This window comes from Neophocaena asiaeorientalis, unplaced genomic scaffold, assembly GCF_003031525.2.
Source record: "Neophocaena asiaeorientalis asiaeorientalis breed wild unplaced genomic scaffold, Neophocaena_asiaeorientalis_V1.1 scaffold86, whole genome shotgun sequence".
In the NCBI taxonomy this organism is placed as follows: domain Eukaryota; kingdom Metazoa; phylum Chordata; class Mammalia; order Artiodactyla; family Phocoenidae; genus Neophocaena; species Neophocaena asiaeorientalis.
The window spans coordinates 11,813,823-11,833,077 of record NW_020175039.1 but is presented as its reverse complement, the minus strand read 5'-3'; the positions used below and the strand labels follow the sequence as shown (position 1 = coordinate 11,833,077).

Below are 19,255 nucleotides of genomic sequence, written 5' to 3'. Positions count from 1 at the left end.
CTGCACGTGATCAGCGTCATTCTCTCCCAGCTGTATGGTGGCACAGCAATACATCCTCTAATCATGTATGAAACTCCCCAAATTGTGGAGTTTAGAGAGCTGGAAAACGCCTACAATACGGAAAGCAATGCCTTTAACAGACTACTGATTTCCATTCACTGAATTTAAATATTGGTACAGTAGACAATGTGCCTCCCATATATAATGGAAACATTCACAGGGAAGCGTTCAGAAGATCTCCATTAGGGGTGGTTACTGGCCTCTTGCACACATAGAAAGTCTATAAGGGGTTTTCTTTCTCAAAGGGCTTTCAGAGGGTACACTGAGACCTACTTCAGAGTCAATATAAAGGACTATTCTCCAGCGACATGTTGATGCTCTGGTTTCAAAACATTTAATAAACTTATTTTGTAGAAATAAATCAGAGATGAACAATATAAATATGTAAGGAAAATTAAAGTATAATTTAAGTATGATTTAAAGTAAATAGAGACAGGACTGTTGGAGGGAAATATTAAGTCAATTAGTCTGGAGTAGAGAGGCTTCAGGGAGGAATATTAACAACCTTTAAAAATAGAAAAATCATTCAGTCAATTAACCACGTACTTATTGCTTTCTAACCAGATGCTTGTATTGCGCTTGCCATTAGAGATGCAGACGAGACGTGGGGTCAACAGACAATCCCTGTCATCAAAGATGCTGTAGTCTAGTGATGGAGAGTGGGATTCTACAATGATTACTAGGACAAATAAATCTATAATAATCACAATAAATGCATAATTTTTTCCTGAATGTTATTAGTAGGTTATAATTTAGATTAAGGGGTCAGGAAAGGTATCTTTGAGGAAGTCTACTTAAGCTGAGAAAATAATGATAACCAAAAGTTCATTAGGTGTAACCGGGAGAAGGAAACTGGGGAAAAGCACTGACTGGTTTGCTTGGCTTGTAAGAGGAGTTGAAAGAGAGTCAGTGAAGAGAAAGAAGACTGGGAGAAGAGTTAGGAGCCCTGGAAGCCAAGGGTCTAATATTTTATTTTGCTTTAGTGAAAACACTGGAAGGTTTTATTTTGCTTTAGTGAAAACACTGTATTAAAAAACAGGGAGATCAAACTGGAAGCTCTTTTTATAATTCAAGCTGGAGAAGTTGATGGCTTGGATTAAGGGGGTGGCAATAGGATATAAAAAGAAGATGATGCTCTCTAAATGTGTTTTTGGCATAGAATCAAAGCATTTTCTCTTGAATTTGTAATGAGTAATTTGAGGGGTTGTGACATTTAAGGATAAATCCCAAATTTCTGATGGGTACAATAAAGTAAATAAATATACACATTCTTTAAATGGGTAAGATTAAGTGCAGAAGAGATTAAGAAAAGAAGATGAAAAGGTACATTCTGAGTGTGTTAAACTTGAGATTCCTCTGAGATTTCAGTGTGGTGATATCAAGGATGGAGATGAGGTCAGATTCATAAAACAGACTTAGAGATGAAATTTGAGAATCTAGTGAGATGTTCTACAAAACATGTATATTAAAAAGAGGTCTAGAACATAGCACTGAGAAATTTTAGTATTTCTAGGATTGTTTGCTAGCATGATTCTGAGAAGCAAGAAAGCTGAAGAGTTTTAAGAATGTGATTATGGGATAAGGTGGGGGGGGATAAATTGGGAGATTGGGACTGACATATATACACTACTATTTATAAAATAGATAACTAATAAGAACCTGCTGTGTAGCACAGGGAATGTTACCCAATGCTCTGTAATGGCCTATATGGGAAAAGAATCTAAAAGAAAAGAAAAAATAGACTGGATATATGTATATGTATAAATGATTTACTTTGCTGTACACCTGAAGCTAACACAACATTGTAAATCAACTATACTCCAATAAAAAATTTTTTAAAAAGAATGTGATTATAAGATGGTCCACAAATTCAAGATTGTTATGAAGGGATGCGAGGACAGGTGGCCGCTGAGGGATAGTGAGAAACAGCGAAGAGTCAATGAATGGGAGACATCAAAAAGGGTTACATGTTTCTCAAGTAGTTACTATAGGAAAAGAACTGGAGGGAAAGGAAAATATGGTTGGAGAATCAGGTGTTTGACTGAGTGATTTCAGATGTGATGCCATTTCAGACAGAGTTCTCTACAACTAACAGGACATGAACCAGGGCCAATGAAATAACTATAACAAAAGTGATTTACTCTAGTTACTGGTACTTTTTTCCTTTTCTTTTTAGTAGAGTTTTGGAAGACTAAATTCTGTTTCTAATGGAGGTTGGAATCTCTTTCTGAAGTTATTACTTTATTTTTAAAAGCAAAACAACTATCCAAAACTTTTCTTAATTACTTTAGCAATAATTTTTCTTAACGTAAAAAGGATTGGTTGGGCTTCCCTGGTGGCGCAGTGGTTGGGTGTCCGCCTGCCGATGCAGGGGACACGGGTTTGTGTCCCGGTCCGGGAAGATCCCACATGCCGCGGAGTGGCTGGGCCCCTGAGCCATGGCCGCTGAGCCTGCGCGTCCGGAGCCTGTACTCCACAATGGGAGAGGCCACAACAGTGAGAGGCCCGCGTACCGCAAAAAAAAAATCATGCAAGCAGTATAGAATCCTGTGACATCTAAGTAGTGGGCTTTTAATAAAAAGGAATTTTGTTTTTCACCTCTGAAATGAATGAATTGTATTCATATATGCAAATTAGCAAAATCTATTAGGCCTAAAGATATAATATAATTAAATTATATGCATTTTTAAAAATCCACTATTAGTATAATACAGGATCTAGCTAAGAGTTATTGTTAACTATGTGAAGCCATATGTATGAAAATATTGTAATGTGAAAATAATGTTATATAACAAAATATCTTTTCCAATAGTTTTGTAAATCTGCTATAATCTAGGAGAAAATGTAAATCTTACCAAAAAATTGTTTGTCTCACCCCACTAATATGGCAACAATAAGAGTTGAAACAGCTCTCACTAAGACACTGAGTATCATAAAGACAATACAGAGAAGAGTAACAGAAACAATGGATACATCTTCAGAAAACAATAAAACAACTGTTGTGTAAGATAAAAGTTCCTATTGTATAGGAAGAAGGAAACTAGTTATTTTTCTTTTAATAAGAAAATTACCATTTACACAATAAGGTTGGCTGATCTGAAACACCTTTCCTTGCAGCACCTTTTCATGAACTATGTGGTTGATTTGGTGGCAAAGCTGACACTGAAGCCAAGAAGATTCAAGTTATCTCTAACCTGAAGTATTATTGATCAGTCACTGGAACTTAGAATAATTATGGCATTTCTTTTATCCTAGATTAGTTCTTTCTAAGAAAACATAAATTAAGTAAAACATTTAAAGATATATGCACTTCCTAGGCAAATAAAATAATGTCAAACAGTAGTGGGCTTAAATATCAGGGGAAACAAACAAGCAAACAAAAAACAGAGTAGTGGAAGCTCAGATAAACTCAAGAGCCTGTCTGATTTGACCAGACCAGGGTCCCAAATTCCAGGGATCTTGCTCAATAGCATCATTTTTTAGGTATCTGGTGTGCATCATTTGATGAATTTAAAAACAAAAAAAGGAGACAAAAAACACCCGTGTTTTCCCAATGAAATGGTGCCATTTGAAGCAAGAACTAGGAGAGCGCATAAATGTAGGCATTCTTCTTAAGAAGGTGGACCTTTAGAGTCATTTTCTTAATGTTCAATGTGATCTTCCTTTATGTGAATGAAGAATGTACTGGCCATTCACTAGCAGTGTGTTATTATCATCATTATGAATCCATTAGACATACTTAGGTGAGCTGAGTAACAGCCTTGTGACCAAATCCTCCTTCTCTTGCTTTTAGTGTAGCATTTAATAGAACACAAATTGCTCCTTATTTATTTTTGCCTATGGTAAAAATTCTAAGGAAATTTAAAAGTCCTCTCCTTTGCCCTTGGATATCAATAGAAGTAGTAGATGTAGTGAGTTTTGAGTATTAAAACTAGTAGTAGTAGTTATTAAATCTGGAATATCCTACCCTAAGTGTAAAGTTGCAGGGAGAGAGGGCAGCAAAAAGGTCTAATGCTTAATAAAAGTATGCAGTTTCCATTGTCTTTGGAAGCTGTATTTTCCTCCTACACAATGATATGAAACACAGGCACACACATGCATATTAATACTAATACACGCATAACCAGTCTGCAAAGGAGACATGTGGCATGGTTGCAGTTATTTTAGTTTGAAAGTTATCCTTGGAACACTCTACCATAGTACTGTACCTTAGCTGATTTCCTCCTGCCTTTCTTTGCCTAATGGCTTTCTCTTGCTACTGAAGCCTGTTTTGCCACACTCTGCAGGTAGCATATGCAGGAGAATAAATGTCTTTCTCTCCCAGTTGCCCTCAACCAATGACTGACAGCTGGAGTTCTTTCATCATCTCCCTTACATTTTAAGGTGTACATTTTAAGGTGTAACTCTGAGGTGTACGTCCTACACTGGCTGCCAGAGTCTCTCCAATGGAAAGAAGCTCCAGTCACTCATGAAGGCAGATGACTTTACTGATTCTCCTGTCTCATTTCCATATTCCCTTACTGATGAGTCCCTCACCTCCAAAAAAAACTATCAATACTTTCACTCAAATCCTTGTCTCAGGGTCAGCTTCTGCTTCTGGAAGAGCCCAAACTAAGACGTATGTCAAACATGACTTTTAACTTAATAACCCTGAGAATATTTGCAATTTCAACTCAATTCTTAGGTCCAAATTGCAAATAATTTTGCTAACATAGACCTTTTGTGGTTTGATATGTTATTTAAGCACTTATAATGATCTTCACACATAATAGATGAGGTAAAAATGTAGGTATGAAAAGTAGGTATATGTTTGTATTAAAGTTATACCAGCCTACTTAAAATACTGAATTCACCATTAATTTTTCCAGTTCAGCAGTATTTTAATTGTTGTGAAGCTATCCTAATGTTTTAAAAGTTGAGAAAATAGTAAGAAGTGTTTCTGCTTGATATTTATTGAAACTCTGCCAATAGCAGTTCATCAATCTGTTAATCTTCTAGCAGTTATTCACCAGGTAGGAAAGGTGCAGTCAAAATATTTTCCTTAATTTTTTTTTTCATTTTTAAGATCAGACTCTTTAGAGTCTGTTGGTCACCAGATCCATCAACCATCTAGGAAAATGATGCCTTTCATGGCTCAATCAGAGCCTCATCTAAATTTCAGCAGAAATCTGTAACTTCAAGCTGCCACCCCTACTCCTGTTTCCATGGGAATAGACTTCAGATGAGGGAAAAGAAAAAATGGATGGGGTTAGGAGCTTTCAAATAGTCATTCAAAATCATGATGAGGTTTTCAAAGCTTCTTTCCTAGGTGATTATTTTGTAGCCTCTTAACCCCTTTTTGCCAGTCTGTTTCCATGGAAATATGACAAAAATGGCTGTCCAAGCCTCCAGCAGAGATTATTAGCATTCTTATGAATTTCAGCTTTGGCTGCTGTCTAGACTAGGCAAGATCTTTTACTATCAGTTTTACATATTAACTACACTGTTTCTACTCATTGTCTTTTTTCTTTATCATTTTTATTTCTTTGAAAGTTCCCTTCACAAATTTATACTTATGATCAAGATCAAATTGATCGTGACATCACTGAAAAAAGCTTGTTTTACATTTTAATATTTGAACCGGCTGTAGAGAGCGTCGGAAATTTTAGAGACCGGCAGAAGGAACATTATTTAGTTATTGGACTCAATGTCTGTTAGATAGGTGTTGATAGATATGCAGCAAGAATCGTATTTAAAATATTTAGCAACTGTTAAGACACAGCACTGAAACCAAGTGGGACACTGTGGACTCCTGGGATCTGGAGCCTTTCTGTTCAGCCTCAGTGACCTTCCCTGCGTTCCAAAGGGCAGGTTCAAACAGTTGTTAATCAGGGAAGGGAGGGGGTTCAGAGACAAGGAAGGAGCAGCCAAGAAACAATAGGGTCCCGAGATACAAATAACAATATCTTTGTGCTCTTTACAGAAAGAAAACCCCCAACAAATGGAAATTGTTAGCATTCTTCATTCCAGATTAAAGGAACCAGAAAAACTCTTCAAGACACCAACTGAGGCCAGATTAAAGGAATGGAGGCCCTGCACACACCCTAATCTTATCAGCAATATCACCCTTGAACCACTGCTATAGAACTCCTCACTAACCTCACTAAACCCTCGGGGTTGGGACACACAGTTCTGAGGGCAAGAGCCTGCTTTGTCCCCTTCTGCCAGGCACAGCAATAAAGCTATTCTTCACCCAAACTCTGTCTCCGAGGTTCGATTCGGCACTGGTGTACAGAGACAGAGCTTTCGGCATCTGCACCAACCAATCAGAGCAACAGGTTGGTCCCACTTAAATTATCAGCCCTATTGTATAACAACCAATAAGTTGTTAAACTAAAAGTAGCCCTATATAAGATGAGTATAGCATTAGACCCAAATAAATTATCCAGCGCCACAAACTGAGCTCCTATAAAACTTACAAAAGAGCGTACAAGAGAAAAGGATAGAAAAACATAGCAATTTGTCTTTTTAAAAATCAAAGTGCATATTCTTTTATATGAAGGTCATTTGAAAATCAAAATCATTCTTATTACTGAAGACATTATGTTAAAAGATAGAGAAAGAATACATATGGGTCTTTGACAGCACCTCTGGCGAGATATCTTGTGTTGAATGTGAAAAAATAACAGCACGCTACATACATAGTTTCATCTGTTGTACCTTCTGAAATTTGCTGAGCAGCTCAATCTACAATTATTGCTAGGGGAAATCTTAAAGTTCTGGTTGACCTTATAAAGTACTTTCATTCTTCAGAACTCTTATTATTCTATAGTTGGAGCATTTTACCTATAAGGTCTTGTCTTATGAATTTGAATTGAAAAAAACAGGTTTCAATGTGTAATTATCTGAGTTAGTGGGTTCCTAATTTAAATTTAACAGCAACTAACTCACTATCAAAACTAATATTGATTGATGTTTTCAAGTAATATATCATAACAACAATAAAATAAAGCAGTCTGATTTTCCAAATCATCGTCACTACTCTCAAATGCAGTCTGGCATAGTAGTTAAACACATGGCCGTTGAGGGCAGGATTTGGTCAGCAAGCCAAAATGGCTGCTTATCTACTAAAAGGAGAGAGTTGAGTAGTTGTCACAAAAACCACATTGCAGGAAAAGCCTGAATATTTATTCTCTGGTCTTTTAAGCAAAAGTTTGCTGACCCTTGCTCAAGCCTTTAATTATAAGATTATACCATTTCCAGAGAAGACACTTTGAAGTCGGAGTCATTTTTTTTTTTTGAATTCTAAAAGCAGTCTATTAATAATGGATAAAAATGTGATTGCCTGCTGTCTGTACTTACATCCATAAACTCCACATTGGCTTTGGGACCAGTTGTTTCATTAAGAATCTTAATAGCCACAGGAATCTTCACTGTTTCTCCTTCAGGGACCCAAATACCCTTGGGAGGAAAAAAATCACATTAAATCTATGTTAAGACATACAACATTTAGACCAGAAACAAAATTTGATTAAACACTTGACCTATTAATACCTTAAAAAATAATTTAGAAGTTCCATATTTTGTTATTCAATCAACAAATGTTTTTCAAGCACCTGTTATATGTTACAAATTACTCAGCAACTTTGTTTTCTGCTTTCATTACCTGAAGGTGGATCATATGTATATACGCTATTATCAAGTTCAATTTGTGTACATGAAAAAGGCTTTGAATAATAAAAAAAAAAAAAGAAGAAGAAAAAGAAAAAACGTTGAAATAATAATAATATTTGACTTGGATGATATCATCAACTTCTCACAACTTTGAGAAAGCTGTTTTGATTTTTGAACTTCAATTGTCTTATTTGTAGTTTAGAAGACTGGGGTAATTAATGTTGGAGGTTCTTTTCAGCTTTAATATTATCTAATTATTCTGCAACTAAAAATAAAATGAAATAAAAAAGCATATTCTTATGTATCAAAATTCAGATTGATTTAAGAATTAATTTTCTAAGGTTGATTGTTTATAAAAAAAAAAAAAAAAAAAAAAAAAGAATTAATAGTTTTCAAAGGCAAGTACTAGGGAGTATTGAGCACATATTGTCTATATTATTTAATATTCAAGGATTTTTATTATTTCTGAAGTAATATAAAATATTTATATTAGTCACTGAAAGTTCTCTCTTCCTCTAGAGACATAATTATATTCAAACAGGACCTGTGCATTGTGGGAAAGTATAAGGTTGGCAGGGTTTGGGTAAAGTACAACTTTAGCTAAATAACAGCATTTCTGAGTAAACAATTCAATCATTTGAATGAGGATAATGATACTGATAATACAGGGATGCATAGAATATACAAGAATATTTTTTTTAAGTGTATCGTCCCAAAGGAACACAGAAGCAGATATGAGGTTACATGTAAAAAAAAAATCTCAAATTTTAATTTATTAGCCTTGACATCAAAAATGTCTTCTAAGGACAGTTTTAACATTAAAATGAAAGGAAGAAAAAAAAAATAGTCTACTATTCCTGAGCAGAACACCTCCACTTCCTGTTTTTCTTAATATCAGCTCGTTGTAGTTATAAAGAAAATATTTTTAAAAGTTTTTCACTTAGTACTTCTATGCTAAGATATATGTATTTGTGTTATCCAAAGTGGTAATAATATAAGAGAAGACCTAAACACAAGAATTATTAAAAAGTCAAAATAATAAAGAAAAAAAGACTTTAACCATTAGAAGGTGAATTTAAGGGTTATGTTCTTAGAGTGAATAGGGAAATCTATATGTCAAATGCAAAATAATAAGCCAAGTTCCCTGCAGTATACTTTTTTTGTAAATTATTAATGTAAAAATGAGAAAAAAAAAGCCCAAGACCCATTTTCTTTTTGATGGTACTAGGGTGGAGAACAGGCTTACCGTTATTTAAAAAGTAACAGAGGGGGTTACCTTATAAAGATATAGCATCAATATTAAAATATTCCTAAAGTATACTTTTGAAATAAGAATATACATTCAGTGTGAATTAATTTGCATTGCTTTTTAAATTAGTATAGTCATTATTTTCCAGGCTCCATCAGACCACAGTTCAACTATGCTGATACCATGATATTGGTTCAAATCTTTTATGTTTAAACACAGTGTATCTTCAACCAGAAGGAAGCATTAACCAAGTAATTGTCTAAGCCAACTTGAATTTCTGTGGTCAAGAATAATTCTTTAAAGTTTAAGACAGTATGTCCTTGTAAGAACTAATATATTAATTAAAACTTAGGGTCAACAATATACACTGTAGGCATAAATTTAAACATACTTATGGAACTTTCAATAAGCTTTTAATAGAGGTAATTTCAATACATGTGCAACACTCTTGGACAATGGGCAAATAAGTGTTGTTAAAAATATTAATAAAGCTTTATTATTAAATAATAATAAAATATTATTAATATTTTACCTTCTGAGGTCACTAGATAATATTTAGTCTTGAGTTATATGGTATTCATGATTTAAAATAAAATTCAATTTCCAGACCGTATCATCTTTAAAAATACAACCATGACTATATGCAAGGTACATGCCAAGATTGAGTTACTTTTAAAATGGAAGTCCATTTTTTTCCTAGCACAATATAAATAGAGAAACAGATAGGATACATTGTGTCTCTTTAAACATAAAAAGGATTTGAAGACTAGAAGGTATCAAGTCAGCCTAGAATAGTTTATATTCAAATTAGGTACTCAGCTAATATATATTTTTAAAATTTTTATTGGAGTATAGTTGCTTTACAATGTTGTGTTAGTTTCTACCATACAGCAAAGTTAATCAGCTATACATATACATATATCCTCTCTTTTTTGGACTTTCTTCCCATTTAGGTCACCACAGAGCACTGAGTAGTGTTCCCTGCGCTATACAGTAGGTTCTCATTAGTTATCTATTTTACACATAATATCAATAGTGTATATATGTCAATTCCAATCTCCCAGTACATCCCACTCTCCTTTCCCCCTTGGTATTCATATGTTTATTCTCTACATCTGTGTCTTGTCTGTCTCTATCTCTGCTTTGTAAATAAGATTGTCTACACCAATATTTTTAGATTCCATATATATGCATTAATATACAATATGTTTTTCTCTTTTTGACTTACTTCATTCTGTATGACAGTCTCTAGGTCCATCTACGTCTCTACAAATGACCCAATTTCATTCCTTTTTATGGCTGAGTAATTCTCCATTGTATATGTACCACATCTTCCTTATCCATTTCTCTGTTGACGGACATTTAGGTTATTTCCATGTCCTGGCTACTGTAAATAGTGCTGCAATGAACACTGGGGTGCATGTGTCTTTTTGAATTATAGTTTTCTCTGGGTATATGCCCAGTAGTGGGATTGCTGGGTCACATGATAGTTCTATTTTTAGTTTTTAAAGGAACCTCCATACTGTTCTCCACAGTGGCTGTATCAATTTACATTCCCAACAACAGGGCATGAGGGTTCCCTTTTCTCCACACCCTCTCCAGCATTTGTTGTTTGTAGATTTTTTGATGATGGCCATTCTGACCTGTGTGAGGTGATATCACATTGTAGTTTTGATCTGCATTCCTCTAATAATTAGTGATGTTGAGCATTTTTTCATGTGCTAGTTGGACATCTGTATGTCTTCTTTGGAGAAATGTCTATTTAGGTTTTCTGCCCATTTTTGGATTGGGCTGTTTGCTTTTTTGTTATTGAGCTGCATGAGATGTTTGTATATTTTGGAGATTAATCCTTTGTCAGTTGCTTCATTTGCAAATATTTTCTCCCATTCTGAGGGTTGTCTTTTTCATCTTGTTTATGGCTTCTTTTGCCATGCAAAAGTTTTTAAGTTTAATGAGGTCCCATGTATTTTTGTTTTTATTCTCATTACTCTAGGAGGTGGGTCAAAAAACATCAGCTAATAATTCTGAATTTAATTGAACAAAATATGCAGAACAAGAGATTAAGAAACTTTTGCATTTTGACCATAGAATAAAAGTTTTATTTTAAAGAGATTACATTATTTTTGGAAAATTCAAGAGAGAAAATTAAGGTTTATATTCCAATTGTTAATAATTTCCATTAAATAAATCTGTCTGAAATATAAAAAAATAACATTTTAAGATGTAAAGTTCTTAAGATCTGACATATTTTAGCCAACATATTTGTAAAAATGTAGGCTTGCATATAGCTTTGAGAAACTTGTTAAAGCAAATTTTGGGAATTGAAGTAATGGACATTACAAGAAGGATTTAGTACTATCCCAACAGAGCTTCTTATTCTTGTTGTTTACCATTAAAAATAAATTTCACCACAATTAACCTTTGGCCTGGCCTTTGAATTGGTTTTGTAATTAAGTTAAATAAGTAAACATGCAAATGCTATCATTCAAGCTCTCCCTTTCCAGAAATATCTCTCTTATTAAAAACCCATGTTGTCACCCTCTCCTTCTAGCTAACCTGAACTTAGAGAAAAGAAAGAAAAGCACATTGCCCAGGTCTCTCGGGGATCTCCTCCTGTGTAGGGGTAAAGGTAAATGGGTTGGATCTGGGTATTTTGGAAAAGAACAAATTTGCCAAAGGGAGATGATATCAAAAGGAGCTCAGAAGGCATTCAGAGAATGAACAATATTTTGGCTTTGCATCATTGTTTCCTGCTTTCTCATAACTGTATCCAACCCAGTTTAGTCAATAAAAATTAATGAATTCATTTGTTCAGCAACTTCTCAATACTATAAAGATTTCTCCTCTCTGAATATTAAAGAGGAAGTTAGGTTGGCTAGAACAATAACTTTGGCTATTATTTAAAACAAGTCTGAAACAAAACTGAAAATAACTGATGGTATGTGTTATTTTCTACTTACTTTATAAACAGTTCCAAAAGCACCTGAACCAAGTACTTTTACTCTTTTGAGCTCAGTTTCTTTCAAAATACGTAGTTGAGCTTGATTAGGCGCCGTACCACTGGGTGTTAAGGGTTCTACCAACTACAAAGCAAAAAGAGTACAGGTTACACAACTTTTGATCCAACAATCAGTGTTCCTCTCTTTTTCTCTCTGGTTCACTTTCTCACACATAGAAAACACACACAAGACCACTTTTCCTTGACAAACAATGTGTTTGTAAAATGGATCACTCACAATTCCTTCTGACCCTACCCTTTCTCTTCTCATGCTATTCACCTGGGTGAACACAAGTAACAAAAGTGTACCTACCTTGAGGCATACTAGTCTAGGGGATTTTTTTCCCACTTTTTATGGAAATTTAGAGACTGATTAGGGGCTCTTAATTCTACTTTTTCATGCTCCTTCCTTTTGGAAAACTTCATCTAAGACTTAAGAGATTTTACTTATGCCAGTGTACTCTATCAAAGTTTTTTCTCATTTCAGGAAATTCGATACATAAAAATTAAATAAATACAATTTTTAAAAATTAAAAAAAGCTACCTTCTTATCATTTAATACCTAGCAGGGAAGTCAGGACAGACATGTCAGAAGAGAAGAAAACAAGTTAGCACAATGTCAATACCCCAAGACAGTGTTTCTAAATCTTTCATGTACATATGAATTACCAGAGTTCTTTGTTAAAATGCAGATTCTGGTTCAGTAGATATGGATTTGTGGCTGAAATCTGCATTTTTACAGAACTCCAGGAGATTCCTCTTTATGATGATGGTCCTTGAACACATTTTAAGTAGCAAGGCCCTAGAGCACCTTCTAGGTTAAAAATTCTAAAATGCTATAAATTGATTCTAGATCATAAATGAATTCTATGAAATGCAGAGGAATAAAATAACCACTGGGGAGTGAGGTTTGCTTTTTGTGGCTCCTAAAAGGAGGAACACTTTAAAATTGGCCTTGAGATAATAAAAATGGATGGACATGGGGGATGACACTGCCACCAGGAAGAACCGTTTGGACACAGCATCAGGGAGAAGGACAGGTCTGAAGGGTGAGATTAGGGTGGGAAATACCAGTTCCTAAAGTGGGCTGGGTAGCCAAAAGGGGTAAAATTAGGCTGATAATTTTAGATGTCATAGTTTAGATGCCATTTCCAGAGAGGATGGGTAAGCAGGAGAAAGGTATGTAAATGTGCCAATTTCTTGACTATGTGAACACAAAAATGTAGATGAAGAGAGACTCTGGGTACCAAAAAGTTTAAACTGTATGTTAAAATTTTAGAGTTTCATCTATGCTTGAGGAGAAAGGCAAGTCAGAGAAACAAGAGCTTTTTTAAAATTTATTTTTAAGTTAAATAAAAGAACTAAACTTTAAACACAGACAAATAGCTTGTTCTCCCTCAGCATAAGGAAATAATTAAGGCCTACTCCTACTCACATTGTCTTGAAAACCACCACAGTATTTCAAAATGTCTGCTTATAAGGCTAACTGCACTGCGGTCCTCAGCTTGGTTATTATTATCATGCTTCTGTGAACATCGTGGTCTACTTAATTAGCTAAACAGAATCTTGAATGTAGGTAAAGTTTAGGGATGTTAGCAAGAATCTGGGAAAGGTGATAAGAATTATAATATTCTTAAGCTATTTTTTAACAGTCTGGCAACTAATACACTTTTATTTCAATTTCAAATTTATCCTGTAATAATGCATATAACTGCATTCAAGTCCCATAAATCTCAGAAAGAGTCACACAATTCTTTAACAAATCTGAAAAAAATCTCCTGCAGAGGATCCCATTCATTTGAATCCTGCTGTGCAGAATTTCTTTCATAGATTTTGATACACATACTATGTACACAGTAAGAAACCTTTAGAAAAGTTTAAAAGTTATAAAACTTTACAATCATATACAAAAGTCATACAAAAATCATATGCAAGATTGGGGACTGGATTTTAGCAGTTTAGGCTAGATAGACTTAAAAATGTATATACATGTATTATATATAGGCATATACTGTGCAGTAATTTCATATTTTGAAAACTTTACAATTCTACCCGCAATTTTATTAAGTATCATTCAATTTATTTCTACAAACACATTTTTCCCCCCAGGAATTTGAGTATTATACCATTAAAAGAGCACAGTTTTATTTTATGACCCAGTATGGTAGAAAGACAATTGAGTTTAAATTTGTGGGTTTGTATATCATTGTTGCCACTTACAGGCTTAGAACGCAATTTGCCTTTCCTGGCCCTTCATTTCACATCTGTGAAATTGGTATACCAATAATTATCTTAGAAGATTGTTAAAGGATGAAATGGTATATACATAGGTGGAAAACTCTGGAACATTACCTGCCATAATATAGGCACCAAATCTGTCACTCTTCAAGGGATAGGATTATATCTCATTAATACATTTCTAAATCACAGCATCTATCAAAGCATCAAGCTTATAGTGCATCTCAATAAGTGTATACTGAAAAAGAGATTTTCTACTTTTATGCATGCAACAGAAAAAAGACAATCTGGGTCAACATGATTTTGTAAAGCGTATCAATTTTAAAAATCTTCCAACAACATATCATGTTTTAACAAAGTTTTCACATCTGAGGCAGATTTCTAGCTTCAGTATTTAAGAATTTAAGTTGAACCTGTTAAAAATTCCTCTTCTATTTAGATGGTAGAAAATCACAGTTATTTACTTTTACTGAGAGAAAGATGAGAATTCAACAATTAGCTAATTTAGTCCTAAGCTACAACTTTCTATAAAAAATAGAATATGCTTATAAAACCAATCAGTATGTGTTTATTTAGTAATGAAATGCCAATTTGGAGGGCATTATTAGAAAGCACCATATTAACAGCACAAAACAAAACAACTATTTTCATAGCAATGAGCTTTTCCTACACATAGTTAAGAGACAGAATTTGTCTTCTATTTATTCAATCACCTAAATATCCACTGCTATTCCAAACCTTTAATTCCTTTCCAACTCTAGTTTATTTACTTCACTTTTCAGAATTCTTTCAGTGACTGCTCCAAGCTGTCCATAAGGGAGAATTCTACCTGTCTGCATCATCCTAGCTAACCTGAAAATATGCACAGCACATGGGCTGTGCCCAAACTTTTATTCATGTTCACATGTACAAGGCTGAAAGTGATCAAGTTGATCTTTTGTAACATCCAGCTCAAGTCAGAATCATTACTATGTTCACTCTGTGTATATAACTACCATTTTTATGCTTGAACGTGTCTACTGATAAGACAGCCCATTTAATTTCAGATAACTTCAATCATTAGAAGTATCTTCTTATATGTAATTGTATAGTAGCTTTCTGAAACTTTCAAACAATTCTATCCAGATTTAACTTTTGGGGGAAAAGAGCTAAAATTTAATTCATTATCAGTGTGAGAAACATATGAATGAATGAATATTCCCATCCCTTTCAGTGTTAAGAGGAAAAGTCAAAATGTCACACTGACAGTGAGACAGAAAACAAATGCAAAGAAGGCAGACTGTCTCAGTACAGATTTGCTCTGAAATGTTCAGATAGGCATGGATACGTGTATCAGGAGAAAGAGGTAGGATTCGAGTTGAGAAGGATATGGTAACACATGGTCTTCTGCAATTGCTTTTCCCCTATAACCTTTATGGTGAAAACGATCATCTTGCATGCTAGAGAATTCAGTGTGGCAATACAAAAGAAATTATAGTATTTTATGGATAATTTACACATTCACAATAACTAACATGCATAATATTAAATGCACCTCATAAATAGTGTGATAAGGCCTATGTGATTACAAAACTAAGCTTTATCCTGAAGCTCATCTTTTCACTGCTGCTATAATGAGATCAGTGGCTACCAATTTAATGGCCCTAATTAAAGCATAAATTGCTTGCCAATCTGGCTTTATTTTAAACCAAAAAAATTCTATTGTTTTCTAACATTTTTCTAGTTCTGCTACTGAGATATTCTCTGACTCAGATATTTTCTAGTTCTGCTACTTGTATATCCTAGAGCTTGTTAATGGACCCTTGTCTCCAAAAGAAACAGATCTGGCCCAATATGATAATTTCCTTGACCCCTGCTATTTGCCCTCTTCAAGCCATGAGCCTGCCTTGACTACACTTATTATATACTCTGATTTTCCATCAACTTTGTATACCATACTATAAAATATAAACCTTCAGCAGGAAATTGAATAGAATTTTCTCTTGGATTAAAAAACTAAGTATCTAAACCTTCTAAACCTAATGAAAATCCCTAAACACTTGAAGAGAAGAAATGAACACCTCACCTCTGTTTCCAGGAATCTTCTTAAGGCTCTTTTCTTTTTGATGCTCTTCCTTCTAACATAAACTGCAAATGTTAGACCCACGATGACCATGATGAAGAGCCCACCAATGACTCCGGCTGCAATTAGAGGAGTCCTGCCAACCAGAATAGAAAAGTAAAGAAAAAAGTATGAAGAGAGAAAAGACAGAGGAAGAGGAAAAAGCAGTTGGACAAGCCATTATCCACATATCACAAGTCTAGTCAATTAGAAGAAATGCAAATTAAAAATGCATTAAAGCTTTCACAAAACTTTTCTCATGGTAAAAACTGTACCTGTTTTTTGTTTTGCTTTGTTTTTTAGTAATAAACCATGCACAGACAACTAATCTTTGGGGATGAGCAGCCACAACATGCCATTTGATGAAAAAATGTAAAATTTGATAACAAAATGAATGTATGACAAATTTTTGATATAGGATAATTTTAAATCATTTTAATTTTACTTTTATCTATAAAGAAGTAGAAATGCATTTAAATAGTATTGTTGTGGTTTATAATATTATTTTCAACGTCTTCTCTGAAGCAGGCTTTCTCAACAGTGGCACTATTGACATTTGGGGCTGGATACTTGTTCATTCTGGGGACTGTCTTTTGCATTTTAGGATGCTTAGCAGCATCCTTGGTCTCCATCCACTAGAAGCCAGCAACACCTCCATCCTCTAGTCATGACTGTCTCCAGACATTGTCAAACGTCTGTCAAAATCACTGCCAGTTGAGAACTACTGTTCTAAACCAAAAATGAGTGGTCTGAGGACCTATGAACCCCACACTTCTGGTATATAGAGATATCAACAGAGAGATGCATTGACAAAAGTGCTATTTCAAACTCTGGCAAGGGCAACTTTGCTGGGACAAAGGGTACGAGAAAGATGAAGACTGGGTCAGATGGGTTTTCAGAGTTATGATGACTGGAGTAAGCATTGTTATTAAAAGTATGAATAAGCATCATATACCCATGAAAGATGTCTACACACTAAGTATTAAATAAAAATATGTAAATAGTATTAAAAAGGGATTAGGAAGAAATTGGAGATTTTTATTCTTAAAATGTTTATCTAATATATTGTTAGCTAATGTATAATTTTGAAACTGATCACTTTTTGTTTTCCCAGATAAATTTTTGCTTGCTTGAAAAGTAATGTTTATGGTCTTAACTTCTTGTTCTAGAGTAGAGTAGTATCTATAAGCTTTCTGTAGTCAGAGCCCTGAAATATATTAATTTCATATGCCATAGCAAGCCGTTCAGAGTAAAACACATAGGTGTTGACTATGAAGTCATGATAGATATCAAAACTAAAAAGTAACTCCCTGAATGCTCATGCTTTCCATAGTAAAGTGTCTTATATTTTATATTCCTATTTATAGAAGAACCTACTCTATACAGCTACCCTCCTTCAGAAAAAAAAAAAAAATTACTTGTTCTTGAAACGTAAACTTCTGCTCAAAGACAGATCGGAAATAACGAAGGCAGATGATCCTAAATAGAATTTTTAAATTTTAAAGAGCTCTGGGAAAAAATCTGGGTAACTTCTTCTATAAATTAAGTCATGTCTTTTAAACATTATAACTGTTATATTATTGTCATATAAAACTGCAAAGAAACCTTAAAATGTAGTTCATCCTAAAGGTTGTTTCCTGACAGCTCAAAGTCCTACAGCATACTGAAATGTTGCTATAATTCAACTAGATTTTCCTAAATGGAATTTTCTTAAGACTTAAAAATCTATGCTGAGAAAATTAAAGTATGGAAACAAACTCATCATTGTGATGTGTTTTGGTGTGTGTAAGATCACATTTTTGGTATGCCAGTTATATGTATTTCAGAAAATATTTTAGTTTTCAACCCAAGGCATAATTTTCAGCTCAACTGCCTAACACATCCCTGAAAAGCCACTACTATAAAAAGAACTGTATTTTTGTTTCCTGAGCCCAATTTTTTATTGCAAAGGATTTATGTATGATTGAGAATAGTCCCCAGTATTTTTTTAATTGTGGATTTGAACTAAACTCTAAACTTCCTCTGTTTATCTATTTTTCAAAAGAATAAATGGTATGTATTTATGACAATATTTGTCAATGTCACTGTAAATTAAAAGAAAATTCTTTTTTTTTTCATTTTAAGAATGATCACTTCCAATAGAACAAAACAAGATCCCTGACTCTATTTTTTTTTCATCTAATTTGGATGGATATCAGTTATCATATCATTACTACTTAGTTTAGTCATGGCAATGAAAATAAAACATTCAAAAACTCAATAGACAGTAATTTCTATGATTTTTCTAGTTAGCTTTTAGTTTTGATATTTTCCCTCAGCAGTTCCTTGGTTGACTTGCATTCCTCTAGCTTCTTTCTTCTTTTACCATTCTACATGAATGATAAAGGTACAACCAACCTGAAGAAATAAAGAACTAGAGTTTCTGCATCTAAAACTAATAAATAAATGATTTTTTGGATATTTTAAGAGGCCAAACTCTTCTTATTCCAGAGAAAGTTACTCTTGAAAAAGAACATCAACCACAAGGAAGCAACCAATTAATCTGAAAAGGGACAATGTTCTATAAGAAAACTTGCTTGTTCTCTTTAATGAGTGAGTATCATGAAAAAAGGTACTGATCTTGATTAAGAAGACTTAATGTTCACAAAACCAGACATGAAATGAAACCCTGGCCTGGACTCTAGCATGGACAAGCCAACTGTACAGAAATTTTTTAGACAACTTGAGAAATTAGAATATGGATTAGATAGTAGATGAAATAAAAATGTGTTGGCATGTAAAGACATGGACCAGAAATTGAAAAGACTGAGTTACAAAACAGTAGGATTTAATCAGAAAAAAGTTCATATACACATACACGTATATGTGTGTAAAAAGATCTGGAAGAATGTACAATAAGACACTATGACTCTAGTGTTCTTATTTTTGTATTTTTACTTTTGGGCATTCTCTAATA

General features: G+C 33.9%; 1 protein-coding gene across 1 annotated transcript in view; it reads right to left on the bottom strand.

Moving 5' to 3' along the window:
• ERBB4 (erb-b2 receptor tyrosine kinase 4) overlaps window positions 1-19,255 on the bottom strand; it is a 1,100,940-nt gene that overhangs the window by 208,674 nt on the left and 873,011 nt on the right. The window contains exons 17-19 of the mRNA XM_024763203.1: window positions 16,264-16,396; window positions 11,923-12,045; window positions 7,402-7,500 (exon numbers count right to left, since the gene is read on the bottom strand). Of these exons, the coding sequence (XP_024618971.1) occupies window positions 7,402-7,500; window positions 11,923-12,045; window positions 16,264-16,396 (355 nt within the window). The remainder of the gene's footprint in view (window positions 1-7,401; window positions 7,501-11,922; window positions 12,046-16,263; window positions 16,397-19,255) is intronic.